The sequence below is a fragment of the Camelus bactrianus genome, chromosome 12, assembly GCF_048773025.1.
Source record: "Camelus bactrianus isolate YW-2024 breed Bactrian camel chromosome 12, ASM4877302v1, whole genome shotgun sequence".
In the NCBI taxonomy this organism is placed as follows: domain Eukaryota; kingdom Metazoa; phylum Chordata; class Mammalia; order Artiodactyla; family Camelidae; genus Camelus; species Camelus bactrianus.
The window spans coordinates 13,355,648-13,373,521 of record NC_133550.1 but is presented as its reverse complement, the minus strand read 5'-3'; the positions used below and the strand labels follow the sequence as shown (position 1 = coordinate 13,373,521).

The following is a 17,874-nucleotide window of genomic DNA, read 5'->3' as shown; positions in this document are numbered from 1 at the left end:
CATCAGGAACCAGAATAAATCAGATGAAAATAATATCCCACGCTCTCCCACAGAAACAAAATCTGCCCTCCCTGTTGGCACAGTTTCTAGTCTGTGGGAAAGGCGACTGCAAGTGAGAGTGACAGAGGACAGGGGCAGGCAGGGAGGGAAGACACGGACCCCCATCAGGAAAAAACCCAGGTTGGTGGGCGGGCTCCCTCCCACAATCACAAAAATGCTGCCCCTTCCCCAGCAGCCAGAAAAAAAAGGGACTTACACCTGTATGTGCCTGTGGGTGAAATACACATGTGTTAAACTTAAAAGCTGGTTCATAGGAAGGCTGCTACCTCGCCAGGCCAGCGCTGGAGGTACCTAAGGAGGAAAGCTTCCAAGCATATGGCACTGATGATATGCCCAAGGCACCCACTCCAACATCTTAAAGTGCTTTGAGGGGTGTGTGAAATGGTTGGTGGGGCTGAAAACTGAAGCTCAATCCTGGGCAGGTAGGTGGGTCCAAGCGTTCCCCAGCACGGAGCCATCAGGCTTCACCTGCTTGGCCGCCATAAAAAACTGACCTCATTTTTCCCTCCCTCTCCCTTTTTTGAAGCATAGTTTGTCCTCCTCAGGGACTCGGGGTTAAAAGAACCTAGAGCTCAGGCAGTCAATCATCAAACTTCCCACACAACAAAATTAGCTCTTTCCTGCAGTGGGGAACAAAACGACACCACTGCCAGCTCCCAATCCCAGGCACCACTCTCTCACCCTCAGAGCCTGCCCAAGCCTCCAGTGATTACAGAGAGACAAACAAGACAACTCACAGAGCAGGGTCCCTCCCCGGTAGGCCAGGTAAACCAATAGATGGCAAAGCATCTCTTCCAACACACGGTACTCCCTTCCATGGTTCCCTAATGCATACAGAATCAACCTGCCTTCACACCAAAGCCCTGTCTCCTCAAATTGGCTTTTTTTTTTTTTAAGTGAAGGTAGATTTTCAAATTGGCATTTAGAGTGCTCCTTAATACAGACCCATACTGAGTTCCTACAATTTCTCCTTCCCCCATCACCTCCCCTTCTCCCCAGCTGCTGGACCCCGTAGGCTTCAAGGAACACGCCCTGAACCATCCCGCTTCCAGCCCCTGTCACCTGGAATGCCCTCTCCACCAGTTCCCCAGGCTCCCATATGCTCACCAAAGCTCTCCCCACGCTCCTCCAAGGCCAAATGCAAATCCCACCTTCTTTCACTCTGTCGGTTGTCTCCCTCCCCACGAGATGGGCCTCCTGGCTCTTGTTCACCTTCCTGCCTGGTACTGAGGGGTAGTCTGGGGAATGTTTGTGGAATTGAATGAAAACTCCAAGGCTGTTCTCAGCCAAGCTTTCTTTTCTGGGACTCACAGCAGTCTCAGAAGGAAGGCAGCCAATCAGGGACACGGAGGTGGCAGAGGTCCCCAGAGCCCCACTACCCTGAGCCAGCAGGGGCCCTGGGGAGATGGAGGCTGCTACGGGAGATGCTACAGGTGCTTGTAGGCTTCCTGAGATGGTTGGAAAGGGTGCTTCTGAGGGACTCTGGGACCTTCAGACGAGCGGCAGTGGGGTTCCTTCCTTCCTTTGGTCCCTCTATCTGTCACTAGCACTCAGTCTCTCTCAGTCATCATCATTCTTTCTTTCAATTAGGCAGGGAGCTCCTTCTTCCTGAGAGACACCTCCCCTTAGAGCTCTGCTACTCAAAATGTACTCAGAACCAGCAGCATCAGCATCCCTGGAAATGTGCTAGAAATGCAAACTCTGAGGCCCCTGCCCAGACCCTACCCAGCCAATCCAATTCTCCAGGTTCACAAGGTCCCCAGGTGTACACCTTAAAGTGTGAAAGCCCTCGTTTAAAAACCAGAAAGGCCAGGTGAGGGGCCCAACAGAGAAGCTGAATGCCTCAAGTATTCAACTATTCATTCATTTATCCTTTCAATAAATATTTAATAAGTACCTACTGGGTGCAGAGTGCTGTGCTAGGCATTGGGGATGAAATGATTCAGACCCCAGTGGCCAGGCTGGAGAGAATGAGATTAGTGTCCCCCATCTGGTTGTCTCAGCTTCCCAGAGTTGTGGGGGCAGTGGGAGTAGGGGTGCATTCGACTGGAGACTCTCTCAGGATCCTGAGGCTGGTGAGGGATTCCTCCCACCTCCCAATACAAAGACAGGGAATCAGTCAGTGAGATGGCGGGGAAGGAGGGATGAGAATGAGGGAGAACGCAGGAAAATATAGAAGATGGAAATGAGAAAAAGTGAGTCCACGACAGACTCCCTGAATGCTCCTGGCCACTCCAGAGACACACTCAGTCTTACTTCTTGACCTTCCCAGAATGCCCCCTGTCCCAGTGCCATGCAGATGGCCACCTACAACAGGGGTCCTCAAGGCCCCCATGAATGGAGGACAGCCCCACCCCTCCAGCACCCTCCACCCCAAGGGCTGACAGGGGAGAAAACAGGTCACACCTGGGGGAAAGTGACCACAGCAAGGGGACTGGTTTGAAGGGCACAGGGATAGTAAGAAGCACACAGACTCAGGAGAGGGTGTGGAGCTTCAGGTGAGAGGGCTGCTGTGGCCAGCAGTGCAGGCAAGTCGGTGCCTTGGCTAGGATTGTACAAGTGGAGATTGTGAGATGTGGTCAGATTTGGAATTTGGATGACAAGGCCGACAGAATTTGTGTATGGATTGAGTATGAGCGGTGAGGAAAAGAGAGTTAATGAAGATGACTGATCCCTGGGTTTGGGGCCTGAGCTACCTTCCCATCCAAGGTGATCTGGGGAGAGTTCTGGAAGAAAAGGTTGGAGCAAGGTTTGGAGGGAAGGAAAAATCTAGGGCATAAAGTGGGAAAGAAGAGAATCCATGTTAGGAAGTCACACAGAATGAAAGTGAAGAGCCGGGAAAAGAAGAGGAAAATTATTCCGGGGTCCTTAGTCCAAGCTTCTTGAGGGGAAGAATTGCATCACCTGTTCCCACTGCATCCCTCAGGGCCCTCCATCGCTATTCTGTACACAGCGGGTTTAATCAGGTGCTCAGTCAACATTTGTGCCTTGTTGAGAAGTGACCCCAAAGGCAGGGTAGGGCGGTAAGAAGAGCACTCAACTCTGTCTGGGGAGTCCTGGCTGCCTACGGGCAGAGGGACCTTGGACAGGGCGCTGTCTTTCAGGGCCTTGGTTTCCCTACTGGCAAGCCAGTAAAGGCAAACCAAGATCTTCAGGTCCTTTCTCGCCCCAGTCCTCTTTCCTTGGCTCTAAGACCAGAATGCTGAGCTTCAGAAACCACTGTAGGTCCTTGAGCAGGGGTGGCTTGAGGTGGGCAGTCTGGAGGGGAATGAAGCTGAAGCCCAACAAATGGGTTGGGGCCATCTAGATACAGGTCAACAAGGGTCTGCCCACCGGGGTAGCTGCGAATGAATAAGAAGGATCAAGCCAAGAGCCCCCCACATCCCATCCCCAAATTTTCCTTGCTGTGATGTCTCAACATTTGGGGTTTTGGGGGGCAACTCCACAACGTCTAAATATTGAAATGCCTGGACTTGGTCATTAGATGTCTTTTATTTTCTATCTGCTCTTACTCTCTAGGGGATCCTATTCAGTATCACTGATGACCCCCAAATTTATATCTCCCTCCTGGACTTCACCACTAAACCCAGACCTATATGTCCATCTGCCTACCAGTCACCTCCACGTGGTTGTTTAACAGGCATCTCTAACCTAACGTGTCCAAAACTGAATCCTCCAAAACCAGTCCTTCCTGCAGCCCAAATCAGTTCATGCTGACTCCGTGGTGCTGGTCACTCAGGCCAAATCCCTTGGTCTCATTCCGACTCTACTCTTTCTCTCACACCCTCCATCTGGCCCATCAGCAAACCCCTGGGCCCTCTGCATAGTATATCCAGAATTGGACCACTCATCACTGCCTCCACGGTCACCTCCCTGGGCCAGGCCACCATCATCTCTTACCTGGTACTGCAACAGGCTTCTGCCTGGTGCCCTGGCTTCTGCCCTTATTTTCTCAACCGAGTCTCAATAGCACCATAAGGATTTTCTATAAAAATACAAGGTAGATCATGTCACTCCCCTGCTCAAAACTCTCCCGTGACTCCCCACCTTACTCTGAGCTAAAGCTAAAGCCTCATGGTGACTTGTTAGTCCCTGCGTGATTGGGTTCCCATCACCTCTCAGACCCAGGGTTCACTCGCTCCCTTGCTCTCTCTGCTCCAGCTGTTCCTGCCTCGTCGCCGTTCCTCCAACACAGCAGACACGCTCTCATTGGGGCCTTTACCCTCGCTGTCTCTTTGACGGGAACGCTCTTCCCCCAGAAATCTGCATGGGCCCGTAGCATCTGGTAAATGACAAGCTCCATATGTTGAGGGGCCTGAGCAAGGATAAGAAAGGGAATGAGGAGGAAGAGGAGACAGTCATGGAGTCTGGTCCCACACGAGAAACAAAATGGCTCGTCTCACTTTCTCTCTATTCCTCCTGGGGGGATTTGCTCCACCCCAGTTCCTCAGGAAGGACCACGTTCTCCACCCCACCCTCAGGAGAGCCTGAAGCTCCGATGGCATCACATCCCTCCAGGACTCTCGTAAACCTCCTGAAAAGGAAACACCTCACTCCCCTGACACAAGCAGTGCAACCCTCTCTGCTCTGTCCTAAAGGATGTGGGGAAGAACAGGTCTTGTCCAATCATTCACTCAAACACACTTAACTCCCGTGCCGTCCAACTGGGCCTAAGCCCACCAAGTCCACCACCACTCCCCTCTTCTTAGCCTCTGCTTTCTTTCTCTCCTCTGCCCTGCCTCGCTTCCCCCGATCATCGGGACTTCCCATTAGCACACACTGGAAGCCGGGTGAGGAGCCAAGGCTGGTGGGGCGAGGCCATAGGCCTGTGAATCGTGGGGGAAGGCACGTGGACTTGAGAGGAAAGGTTTGGGGGTGGGAGGCTGCGGAGGCCAGAAAGACAAGGAGACAAGGAAACAAGCGAAGAGAAGCAGAACCTGGGATGAGACAGTGATCCAGAGAGACACGGAGAGGGCATCGGCCAGAAAACGGGGGTCACACTCAGAAGCAGAAACAGGGAGAGAAGCAAGAGCTGACGGACGGCAGGAGCTGGAGACAGGAGGTGCGAGAGACAGTCAGACACCCAGAGACAGACAGACGGACAGTAACAGACTAAAGAGACAGACAGACGGAGGGGCAAGCCCGCCAGGGAGGGAGGGCAGCAGAGACTACCCAAAGAGTTGGAGAGACGCACGGACAGACCAGAAGGCTGCCAAGAAGGCGAGGAGGAAAAAGAGCGGAGGCGGGAGTGGCGGGAAGCGGCGGGCGCGGGGCGGGCGCAGCGGAGCGGGCGCGGGCGCGGGGCGGGCGCCGGGAGCCCGCTCGTAAAAGCGGCGCCGAGCGGGGAAATTGCCGCCAGAATCGCTGAGCTCCACAAAACGCCGCCCGCTCCAATCTCCAGCCTCATCGCCGCGCGGGCTGGTTATGCATTTAAATGTTATTTAATTGGATTGTGGAGGAGCTGGGGGCCAGAGCGGCCCCCGCCCCCGCCCCGCACGAGCCGCGCGCCCGGGCTGCCGCCTCCTCCACAAATCTGTTTTCCGAGTCACAGATTGCAGCGCACCCCCCTCGCTACCCGCTCCCCCACCCCGACGGCTCCCCCTCTAAGTCTGGGCGCCTTCTTCGGTTCCCCCCTCCCAAAGGGAGCCAGAGGACACTCAGAAAGACACAAGTCCCCTGAAGATGCCTGAAAACGTAGGGGCTACACAAAAATACTCCAGATGCACAGACACGACAGCAGCAAATGGGCCACACTGAATTAGACGAGTGACCATCTGGCAGATTTTTTTTTTTTTTAAATGCAGAGACTCAAAAGATCCCCATGGATCACAAAAGTACACAAATGCACGTAATACACTGGAGACTCACACTCCATAGGGAACGCATCACCGTATCCCTTGGAATAGTTCTTACAAAGTGACACTACCATACAGGGGGACAAGATCATGCTAATTCAGTGATTTCGCAGGGTGACACTTAGACTGTCCTTAAAGCTAGGTAAGGAGTAAAGCATACATTCACTCTCACCCTCAGAGCAGCCATCACACCCCAATTGCTCAAGTGTGGTGCCTTCCCAGGGTTGGAAGGCAAACTTTTCCTTCAAAGACATCGTGTTCCTCTCCCAATCCACAGCAGAAAACCCTCATCGGATGACATTCCGAGAGGCAACTGCATCCGTCATCAAGTTTCTTAAAACTGAACTGAAATCACAACAGGTCGCCTTGAGGGTAGACACGGGGAAGGCCTTCCTAAGACAGAAAGTTTGAGATTCCCCAGGGGTGAGGCTGGGCTTCTCCCTACCGACTGCAATAGGAGACCCATTTCTGCAGCCTGGACCAGGAGGCAGCACCATCAAGGTAGATGGAAGGACAGAATGACCTGCTGAGGCATGTCCCCCGCACACTCCCAACCAGCAGACAGGAAATTGCTGGCCTGAAATGATCAGGGTCAAGTTGCTTCAATTAATGAAAATGGCAATGGCAGGCCGACTTGGCACAGGCCACCGTGGAGGGCTGTTCTGGGCTCTTGCCACCCTCCCTGCAAGCCAGCCTCATCGACTGACATCAGGCTGAGGGCCTTAAGCAGGAGGTAGGGGCAGGAGAACTGGCAAGAAGATGTGTAGGAAAAGTCAATTGCAGTGATCTTGTTTGTTTTGGTTTTGACAGAACAAGGGCCAAAACAAGGAGAGAGAGAAAAAGGGAGAGAAAGTTTCCCCAAATATATTATAATTCAACCTTGACTGGTAAGCTTGGGCTGGGGCCAGACTGGTATTAAGACCTTGGAAGAAGAAAGCAATTCAGCTTCTCCCAAAGCAATTTATTTCTGTATCACCTGATGGTCAAATCTGGGAAGTTTATCCATATGTCTAACCTTAATGTTTCATGCACCAATTAAAATTATTTCCTTCTTTGGGGCATTAGGAAAAAATAGAAAACAGCTGGCCTACATCCTCCTAAAACAAATGTTTGGAGAATTGTGACACAGTCTGGGCTGGACCAGAAGCTCTAGTCCCTCCCTCCATTCCATGCATCTTCTCTGCCCAGCGATGCCCAGGCTGGGTTTCTGTTCTTTTTTGCTCCAGCACCTGGACCTCCCCAACACACCTGCTGCAGGTTTGCCATCCCAGAAGATCCCAGAGCAAGAGATCAAAAAGAAAGCCCTATTTCCCATCTTTTATAGAGCCAGGCCCAACCCTTGGTTCTGGTCAATTCCTAGCCCCTGAACCCTTCCCCTCGTCCTTGCAGCTGGGGCTGAGAAATTCTTGGGGAGATCTGACACAGTGGTCCCCTTTTCAGAACATCCATTCCATGGAGGTGACAAGGTTGAGCAAATGATGAGAGAACTCTCCAATCAGCGCCCTCTCTCACTGGCACACAACATCCTACCCACACTCTGAGAGCTAATCCCTTCCTCAGTGTGCCTGGAGCACTGTGTTTAGAACTTGTTCACAACACGTTTTCCATTTGATTCATACTATAATTATATGCTTGTATCTCCCAGCACCAGACAGTGAGCAATGTGAGGGCAAAGAGCCATCTAATTCACCTCTGTCACTGCCCACGGTGCCTAGCGTGGGGACTGGCACACAGTGGACATCAATAAACGTTTGTCAGAATGAGAAAGGAAAGTGAGGGACCCCACAGTGGTTAAACTCAAGACTCAGTCTTCCTTTAAGCCATCCTGTTTCTGTAAGGAAAAAAAGAGGAAGACTCTTTCCTCCCCAACACTATCCATCCTACAGAGTCTTTGAGGCACCCCCACCCCAAGCATAGCTTGGCTTCCATCAAGTTGAGTGTGTATAATTGCATGTGTACACGTTAGGGTGGGATTTGGATGACCCCAGCACTCCTCTAAACCAGAATTTGCATCACCTTCACTGGGCAAAAAACGACCAGCTCTGGGGACACTCACGTTACTGGATGGGCACCCTGGGGTAGAAATCCCAAACCAGATGCGTGCATGACACGCACATTCATCCTGAACACCTACTTCATGCCAGGTTTGGGGTTACATATGGGGAAAGGAACATAAGAGGCCCTCTCCTTGCCTTCAGGGCAGCCAGTGCAATCCTGCCTTTACCTTGGCTGCATATTCACAGCACAGAAAAACATAAATCCCAGGCTGCCTTCAGACCTCCCTAATCAAAATCTCTTAAAGTGCAGCTGGGACACTTGCCTCTTTCTAAACCTCAGCAGGGGAACTGATTCACAACTCTCACCAAAAGAACTTCCCTCAATGATGGAATGTTCCGTATCTGCACCATCCAGTCAGTAGCCACTAGCCACGTGAGGGTATTGAAATGAATTTTTTAATTTAATTTTTAATCAATTGAAACAGCCACATGTGGCTGGTGGCTAGCATGTCAGCTACTCTTGATGATCCCTAATCACCTCAATTTAGCTTGAGAATACTTCTCATAGTATTGTTTTGTAGCAGCTGACATTTCCACTTCCTTTGATCCAGGGGGAAACACTGAGCTGCCCCTCCCTGCGGGCACTCTCATCTGCACTGAAGAAACCGATCTAGAATGAATTGCGGGGCAGGGCCCAGTCTGGTGGATGAAGTCCTACCAGCTAGCTAAGCCACCATGCCAGCCTCCACCTCCAGACTGGACAAAAGGCCCTTCTGAGTACTCTTGTTGGAGGTTGACACTGATGGGGGAAGAAAATGCAGTGATGTGACTTCAGGTGCCAGTTATGGACCAAACTGTGACTCCCCAAAATTCCTCTATTGAAGCCCTAACCCCCTACATGACTTGGGGAGATATTTGGAGAGAGGGCCTGTAAAGAGGTAATTCAGGTTAAATGAGGTCGTAAAGGTGGGACCTTAATCCAATATGGCTGGTGTCCTGATGAGAAGAGCAATACCAAGGAGGTGCATGCACAGTCAAGGCCACGGGAGGACACACTGAGAAGGCAGCCGTTTGCAAGCCCGGGAGAGAGGCCTCAAGAGAGACCAAATCTGCTGACACCTGCACCTTGGACTTCCAGCCTCCGGCACCGTGAGAAAATAAATTTGTCATTTAGGCCCCCAGTCTGCAGTATTTTGTGGTGGTGGCCCTAGTGGACTGACACAATACCCTTGGGAAAAGGCAGGCCCAGGACTCTATTCAGCCTCTCCCCAGCAAGATGCACCCCAAGAATTGAAGGCAACAGCCCCACTAGAAGCCAGATCCAGCAGTGACTCTACCACACCTACCTCTTCAAGGCAACATCTGGGTCACTATTCGAGAACCTATACACGCTGCCCAACCCTAGTCCCACCATCTCATGGTTCCCACGCCCATGCTAGACTTCCACCCAACTCCATCCCCCTACAACATCTTCCCTGCACACTAATCCCATCCCTTCCCATTCCTGACCCCATCGCACCTACATTGCCTCCTATATGGCTTGCCCCTTCGTCCCCCATCCGTTGGGTGTTTTAAGTGTGTGTGTTTTGTGCATCTCACGTCTTCCCACTGGACTGCAAATTCTTTAAGATTGGTCTAGCCTTCGAGACCCTTCACTAATCCCATCCCTTCCCATTCCTGACCCCATCGCACCTACATTGCCTCCTATATGGCTTGCCCCTTCGTCCCCCATCCGTTGGGTGTTTTAAGTGTGTGTGTTTTGTGCATCTCACGTCTTCCCACTGGACTGCAAATTCTACAAGATTGGTCTAGCCTTCGAGACCCTTCACAAGACCCTTCGATGCCAACTTAGCTTTCTAGCTTGTTCTCCCAACTGGGACAAGTCAACACTTATCTACTTGCCATCCCTTGAACAAAACAATGCTCTTCTCTAAGCTCTTTAAAACTTTCCCAGTGTCTAAGGCCACTTAAAATGCCACCTCCTCTGGAGAGCTTTCCCTGACTACCCGAGCTAAGTATGTAAGGGAACAAGGGCTTCTATCTCTATGCAGTTATATCACAGTGCCTGACCCAGTGCTCTGCAACATGGGGCAATCACTACATAGCACCACTGCACTGACGGCAGAAAGAGGAAAGGAATGTAAGGCGTTGGGGATGAGGCACATGCAAAATGGTAATGCAATTCTGATGCCAAACCCCAGGAGTTAGCATAGACCCCTCAGGTTTAAGGGCAGAGCCCCCAATAAGACTGCCCTCATCGCAGATGCCAGCTGCAAGTTCAGGGGTCCCCAGGTTAGCTGCACTTTTGACTAACTGGCTACAAGTTCAGGGGTTCCCAAAACCCCGTCAGGTTCAATAATTTGTTAGAATGACTAACAGAACTCAGGAAAGCACTCTACTTACAATTATAGTTTTATTATAAAAGATACAAATCAGGACCAGACAAATGAAGAGACACATAATGCAAGATCTGAGAGGGCCCCAGCTTCCATGTCCTTTCCCCATGGAAGCAGGACACATCATCCTCCTGACACATCCATGTGTTTACCAACCAGAAAGCTCACCCTCAGTGTCCAGAGTTTTTATTAGGGTTTCTTCACGTAGGCATAATTGATTGCAATCATTGACCACGTGGTCGAATTCAATCTCCAGCCCCTCTCCCCTCCCTGGAGGTCAGGCTGGTATCACCTGGCTTGAAGCTCCAACCCTCTACTCACATGGTTGGTTTTTCCCCACAGTAAGCCCTCCTGAGTCAAATTTCAGCATCAACTCAAGGTGTGGCTTGAGGGTCCCACCAAGAATAATTAAAATCCCATCACTTGGGAAATTCTGAGGATTTAGAGGCTCCCTCCCAAGAACCAAGGATAGAGATCACTCAAATTATTTATTATACAATTGGGGGGGGCACTTATATACTAAAAAATCTTATTAATTTTGAGAGCTGTAGATGACCTGTCCCAGAAGCTAGGGTCCAACCATATGTTCCTTATTAAGGTGGTCTCTGCTCCCAACTGGATTCGCTTTCCCAGCCCATACTAAAGGGGATGCCAACCAGTCACTGAGCAGCCATTAGAAACAGGTTAGCTGGAATGCTAAAGCCATATATTTTCTAACTTCCTCCAACTTTCTTTGTATACACTGACGCTTTCTTTTACCCACCCAGATACATCAAACTTTTTGTATGAATGTGGCAATAAAGAAGGGGTAATTTCTAAGGAAGGAAGGAAGGAAGAAAAGGAAAGGAAAGAAAGAACTTAGCTGGAGATACCAGCTCCCATCCACCCATCACCAGTTCCCCACAGTGCCCTGAGTAGCACACAAGACCCTGGACAAGCCCCTCACAGAGACCCCTGCAGCTCTGCTAAGGCAATTATTGATCATACACACCATCCTGCAGCTACCCAAGAAACCCTTTGCAAACAGGGACGAGGTAAGGTAAGAGAGGAAGATATAAACTACCACCTTCCACATGCAGGAGAAAAAGGGCCAACACAAAAGGGTTTAGGAGCTTTTAATGCTTAGACTGAAAGCACAGGCTGGATTTTCCAGAAAGCCACCGGTCCACCTCTGGCAGGGCAAGAATCTGCCCCTGACTCAGGCCACAGGTGGAGGGCCAGACTCCCATGACCACCCCTAGCAAGATCCTGGGAGCGGAGGGTCTTCCTGTGCAGTGCAGTGTAGTGTAGTGAGCGCCTCCCCAACGCCGAGGCAAGGAAACTAGAAGAGGGGTGATGAGCACCCACAGGCCAGGCCCTACACAAGGCACTTCCAAGTATTAACTCAGCTAATCTGCACACCAGCCCCATGAGGAAGGGATCCTGCTTTACAGATGAGGAGCCTGAAGCCTGAGGAGGTCAACCAACTCATCCAAAGTCGTAAGGTTCACAAGTCTCAAGGCTGGGATGGAAATTCAGGTCTCCTGGCCTTTCCCACGATGCTACACTGATTCTCTCTCTCCGACCCAGCTTCAGTCTCCCACCAGAAGTTCACTCTTAGCATCCTCATCCCATGCTTTGTCCTGGTCCCCACGAGGAAAGGGGTGAGCTGAAGGCAGCTGTTCCATGAGGACAGGTGGGGATCCTGGCAGATCTTTTCTCTAAAACCGCAAATAGGACCTCAGAAGTCACTGTCCAGGTCACTCTCAGCTGAAGAGAGGCTCCCAGGGTAACAGTGAGGTAGAGCAGCTCGCAGATTCTGGTTCTCTGTGGAGGTGGGGACCACAGACCGAAGAGCCAAGCTCAGAGGAAGGTGAAGCGTGCAGGAATCGGGAGGGCGAGCAGGAGTAGTGTCAGCACTGCCCTGGCAGGTCCCAGCGTCCAGGGAGCCGAGGGGGACCCTGTCGCTCCAGTCCTGGAGGCGCATCGTCCTCTGCTTGGCCGGAACGACCTGGGGGACTTGAACGTGTCCTGCCAGCCGCAGGGGCACTCATCCCGTTAGCAGCGGCAGCAGCCCCAGCTCGGTCAGTCTCTCCCTGGCCACTGCCTCCCAGCCCTTGTTGGCCTGTGCGCTGCGAGGGGAGGGGTGCAGGAGCCCCTCCACCTGGACCTCGGGCATCAGGCCGGCCAGAGCCCGCCGTGCCCGCTGCTCGGCCAGCCGCCCCACGCCCACCACCAGCCGCACCCCCAGCAGCTGCACCTGCCGGCACAGGGCCGCGTCACAGACCCCGAGGAGCTGCTCCCGCTGCTTGGCAGGCAGCTCGGCCGGGGTGAGGTTGCGCCCGCTGGGAGCCAGGAGGAGCAGAGGACACAGGTTGTGGACGAAACAGTGACGGAAGAAGACCTCGGGCTGGCCACAGAGGTTCCGGAAAAAGCCCCAGAACCGGGCACCGCTCACCTCGGACTGAGGGCACTCCAGTCCCAGCACTGGTCGCTTGGGGTGCTCCTGGGGAGGGCTCAGCACAGGTCCCCCAACGCCCAACCAGTCCCGGACTACATTCACTTCCCCAAAGGGCACCTGTGGGGAAGGAGAGGGACACGAGGGCTTCAAACTGGAGACCGGATGCTCCAACCCCTTTCCACCCTCCATGAGGATCTAGCCTGGATGCTGCCCCCCACTTAGCCCCCAACCCTAACCACCTTCACCCAAACGCCAGAGGCAAGGATTCCTGGCCCTTGATTTGAGCCTGTCCATCCTCTCCAATTTTTTATGTGGACTGTGGTCCAGAAGAATCTGTTTGCTTCTACTCCCACTAGCCTTTGGGACCAGGTACAGGGAGTACATGCGGGAGATGTGACCCTACACAGGGCATGATGGGTAGTACAGGGGACAGACAGATAGCCTGAGACAGAAAGGCAGCCAGGGTTAGAGGAGGCACAAGGACAGGGCTGACCACTGCTCTCTGGGTGCCCTCTCAGCCCCAAGCCTCGGGCTGTCATTTCCATCGATCATCATTGATCACCTTTCAGCCCCCAGTTGGGGTCAATAAAAGCGATTGAGCCTCCTGCCCTGAAGCCTCTTCCCCTCCCCCACCTGCCAAGCACCCCCACGGAGGGGCAGTCACTCATCCGGAGGTCTGAAAGGGAAGCAGGCAGGCGCTGGAGCCTGGCTCCGTTCTGAAGCTCTCCTCAGCTCAGGAACAGAACCCAGGTTGCCGGAATGTCCTGCATCTTTTCCAACCCCATCCCTGTCATCCAGTCTCCCCTGAGGACCTGGCAGGCCTGGTCCCTCTCCTAACTCCAACACACTCTAGGGAGAGGGGAGATCCGGCAAGGTAAGGTAAGGATGGGGCTGGCGGAAGGAAGGCCTCTTAGAGGCAATTAGTGGACAGCTCACAGGGGAAACGGAACTACCATTAATGTGCTCGGTTAACTATGGGCGGCGAGACCAGGAGAGTCTGAGACCACAGGAGCTGGGGGGGGGGGCCACACCCACGCATGTCCACAGCCACGCACATGCCCCTCCTCCACAGCACATGCAGCCACACATCCACTTCAGAGCCTCCCACTCCATCCCCTAGGGGAAGCCAAGCTCTTTACCCCAGTCTGGGCCATGCCAAAGGGCCCTGGGTTCATGCCCACGAAGAGCACTTCCTTGGGGCCCTGGCAGTAGCGGGTCACATAGCTGCGATGTGGCTCCCACGCATACTCCACGGGATTGTAGATGATGCCCACAGGCTCGGAAAACTGCAGTTGCTTCAGCTCATCATTAAGCCGAAGCTCCTCCTCCAGGAAGCCCTCGGCCAAGCTTCGGGGAGAGGGCTGGGGCTCCATCCGGGCACCTGCAGGCTCATGGAGGGGCCCTGATGGGAAAGCCTGGGGCACAGCCATGCCACTGTGACCTGGAAAAGAGATAGACAGAGGCCTCAAAAGCCCTCAGCCAGAGAGTGGGAGGGATCCGGGCTGGCCAGGGCCCCTACTACCATTTCCTGGGCTCAGGATCCCCCAACCTCCAGGAAGGCTGTGCTCATCTCGGTTCCTGGTAATGAAGGACCCTTTCCCCTCCCAGATTTGAGTATCCTTCCTCTTCATATATCACCTGCTGAGAATAACCCATAACCACGTATCATCCCCCACTCCAAACCTCCTTTTCATCAGGCATAGGTTTTGAGTCACTAGGTCTTAGGCCATGCCTAGGTTTTCAATAAATATTTACATGGCAAACTTTCAGCACCTTTAACATCATCCTTAATAAAACCAGCCCAACCAGGATGGGCTGTGTCCTGGAAACCAATGTGCTGAAGAACGGGATGCAGGTACACAGCCACAGCCCAGAGACTAATTACAGAGAGCTGATTACAATAGCTTCCAGGTGGTGAGCAACTGCTCTGTGCCAGGTATATCTCACTGATGCTATAACAACCCCATGAGGTGGGAATTACTGCTCCCATGTTACAGGTGAGAAGACTGAGGCTTAGCAAGATCAAGCAACTTACCCAGGGTCATGCAGTTAGCAAGTTATGAAGCTTGGAGGTGAACCCAAACTATCTGACTCAAGGCTGTGCTCTTTACCATCCACACCCATCTTGCCTTATAAGGATGGTTCGAGCAGCCACCCTGCTAATTCTCCTATTCTCCCCAACTCCAGCCCAGCTTCTAGCCCACATTCCAGAACCCTCAGTGGTGAGGGAGATGATTATTAGGCTCACACTAGACTTCTGCAAACTATGCAACCGTGGCCAGAGCCTCAGGTCTCCTCACCCAAATACCACTTAAAATATTGATTTACAAAATGGAAGGAGATATTATGTGTAAAGGGGAGCTGGGGGAGGAAAGACAAGGACAAGAAGAGGGAGGGAGCACAGGGAGCACCCCAGTGAACTCTGTAACCTGCAAAAGCCATTCCTTCCAATCTTCCTCCTCACCACTCCCATGCAAACCCAGCGTTCCAGCCCGACAGTTCCACTAACACTTTCAAGATGCCTTTCCTCCCTCAACTCCCAAAACCTTGCACGTGCCATTTCTACAAACCCAACCCCACACACTCCTTGAGCGAGCCAGGACTGTGACTCCCCCACCCCTCCGCTCATCCAAATAATACCTCCCTTTCAAGATGCAGCTCAAGCTATCCCTTTGGTAAAGCCTTCCCTCTTCAGGACACTCTGCAGCATTTGCTGTAGCTTCCCGGCCCCACCCCTCAAGCCTACTGGCTTGAGACCTGGGAATCTGTATTTTAAACAAGCTTCCTCAGGTGATTCTGATGGTTGGCGATGGCTGAGAACCACTGTATGTCACCATGGTTAGTGGCGTCTTCATGAAGTCACACCTTACCTCCCAGACTAGACTTGAGCAGATCAGAGAGGAGGTCCTATTCAATTTCCCTCCATATCTCCAGGGCCCTAGCTTTTTTATCTTTTTCCCAAAGGGCTTAGTTTTTATTAGGCAGTCAACACCTGATCAGCTGTCCATCCCATCTTTTTCAATCCTGCTTAAAACTACCTTCTAACAAGGAGCCTTTCCTGATGGACTTCTCTCCACGTCTACATCGAGTTCATTCAAGGGTCAGCTACCCGCTTTGCACTCTGCTTGCTTCCAAGGGCTTGCCAGGCTCTGGGTGTGTTTCCATCACGTCTGGGCCTCCCACAGGGCAGGGACCATGGTTCTTCTCCCTCTCAACCCCTTGCCCAGGTCAAGAGTAACCTCTTCCTCCACATGGGACGTCAAGGTTGATACAACAGCTTGATCCATCAACCTGTTCTCTGACCCTAGCCAACGGAAAGTGAGAGAGAGACAGAAAAAAAAAAAAAAAAAATCAGGGCCAAACTTAGGAAATCCTTCCCAAGACTGAACTCAGAAGTTTCTAACTGATCTGCCTAGGTGGCTATGCAGGGCCAACTGGACTCAAAAAATGGCTGAGAAGGGAGCTTCAGAGGACCCAAATGTCTCAGGGGCCCCATGCAGCACCAACATTAGTGGATTGTCTGCTCCAATTCTGGGCTCTCTCTCAGATCTTAAGCTGAGCCTACCTTTGATCTTTAGGGACCCATGCTGAAGACAGCAAGGCCGGGGGTACATGAAAGAGTGACAAGTTCTTACTTTCAGTGTTCTAGAATTTCAAAGCCTGATTTGATGACAAAAGTCACAGGCTGTGTGTCAAGTGACTCAAATTCTAGTTCTGGTTTTGTCTCTAAGGTTCTCTTAAGCAAGTCATTTAACTCTCCTCTCTATGAAGTGAAAATCACAAATTCCATCCAACGTACCACCAGCTGTTAACTCATTTTTTTTTCAATATTTATGAGTCTCTTACGTGATAGGCACTGTGGTAGTCTCTTGGTGGGGAAGAAATCCAAATGTAGGCCAGACTCATAAACTACTGTGACAAGACAGATAAACAACTGTAATACACTATAATCCCAGCTTTAATGTCCTGAACAAAACACCACGAAAGCTGAAAGGAGAAACTTGGAAGCCTATCTTAAGTCACCAAGAACCAGAGACTTAAGAAATGTAGATACTTTATAAATTACAGTGTCGTATTATATTAAGTGCAAAGGAAATGGAGGGTGATCCAGCGATAAGTCTGGCCATCTAAGCTCTCTGACACCAAACTCAGCAAGTGCAGAAGGAATCCAAGACACTATCCACTCCCCTGTGCCGTGGGGGCACTCCAGAAATCCAAAGGGACATTCAGCAAATCCTCAGACTAATAAAGATGACAATAATAACAATAGAACAGAGACTCAAAAATAACACTTCAACTCTCTTCCTGGTTTCGATGGGGCCGACGACTAAGGCTCCACTAGAAATTTCGCGTCCGCCCGCGGGCTCCGCCCGACGGGAAAGTGTCGTCCACGCAGGCCCCCCGGGCGACTCTATAAGTTCGCCTCTCCCTGTGCCGGGCGAGACCCAGACGTCCAGAGGGGCCCCGAAACACAGACATCCCGACTCCCGGCCTGCCGCCGCCCGGGAGCCCTGAGAACCCGCCGCCTTCCCCTGGCGCCCCAGCTTCGCCTACTTCCTCACCTGGCCAAGCGCTCCATCCGCTTTCCGGTTCCTTTCCCCGCCCCCGGGCGCGGTGGACCATGGGAGTCGTAGTCTACTTTGTTTAGGAAAGGGGATTGGCGTAGCCGCAGCCACTTCCGCCGGAAATACTCAAATTCCCGGAAGGCGTGCTAAGTTAGCCCTAAGTGATGCTGGGGGTTGTAGTTTGTTCTTTACACTAGGGCTAAATCCGGAAAACTTGAGATGTGAGAGGCTAGGCTCTGTAAGGGCCTTGGAGACCCTGGGTTCTAACCATAAAGGGCATCACCCTTCCAAAAGTTCAGCCACAACACTTTTCCCAAAGGGATTGTCAATCAAGGAGCTTCAGCTATCCTCAGTCTCTCAACTCACCTGCGGCTAAAGACCATTTCTAGCCTACCTGCTGCCCTGGGTATAAGAGACCTCCCCTTGCTACCCTCCAAGGACTGTATATAGGATATCCTCAGAAGTACTTCTGGAATCTCTAACAACTCTTTAGTAATGATCTTGAGACTCCTCCATCCCCCATTACCGTCCAAGCCCCTGTCTCCATGGCTTTACCATTTC

General features: G+C 52.1%; 1 protein-coding gene across 3 annotated transcripts; it reads right to left on the bottom strand.

The window, feature by feature from the left end:
* Window positions 1–10,306: 10,306 nt before the first annotated feature.
* SMUG1 (single-strand-selective monofunctional uracil-DNA glycosylase 1) lies at window positions 10,307–17,368 on the bottom strand. 3 transcript variants are annotated; one of them, XM_074374724.1, is made up of 4 exons: window positions 17,311–17,368; window positions 15,787–16,052; window positions 13,888–14,189; window positions 10,307–12,865 (listed from the first exon to the last, which is right to left on the bottom strand). In XM_074374724.1, exons 3-4 carry the CDS (start codon window positions 14,176–14,178, stop codon window positions 12,338–12,340), a joined length of 819 nt encoding a protein of 272 aa, XP_074230825.1. In that variant the 5' UTR covers window positions 14,179–14,189; window positions 15,787–16,052; window positions 17,311–17,368; the 3' UTR covers window positions 10,307–12,337. The 3 variants fall into 3 exon arrangements, with proteins under 3 accessions (XP_074230825.1, XP_074230826.1, XP_074230827.1); XM_074374725.1 differs by lacking the exon at window positions 17,311–17,368 and adding an exon at window positions 16,595–17,302; XM_074374726.1 differs by lacking the exon at window positions 15,787–16,052 and having other exon boundaries at window positions 17,311–17,360.
* Window positions 17,369–17,874: the final 506 nt, after the last annotated feature.

What these genes read in the sequence shown, in the direction of transcription:
- SMUG1 (XM_074374724.1), bottom strand. Translation starts at nt 14,178, where the DNA reads ATGGCTGTGCCCCAGGCTTTCCCATCAGGGCCCCTCCATGAGCCTGCA. An exon ending in TTGGCATGGCCCAGACTGGG is followed by an intron (nt 12,866 to 13,887) that starts GTAAAGAGCTTG and finishes CCTTCCCCACAG; the next exon opens with GTGCCCTTTGGGGAAGTGAA.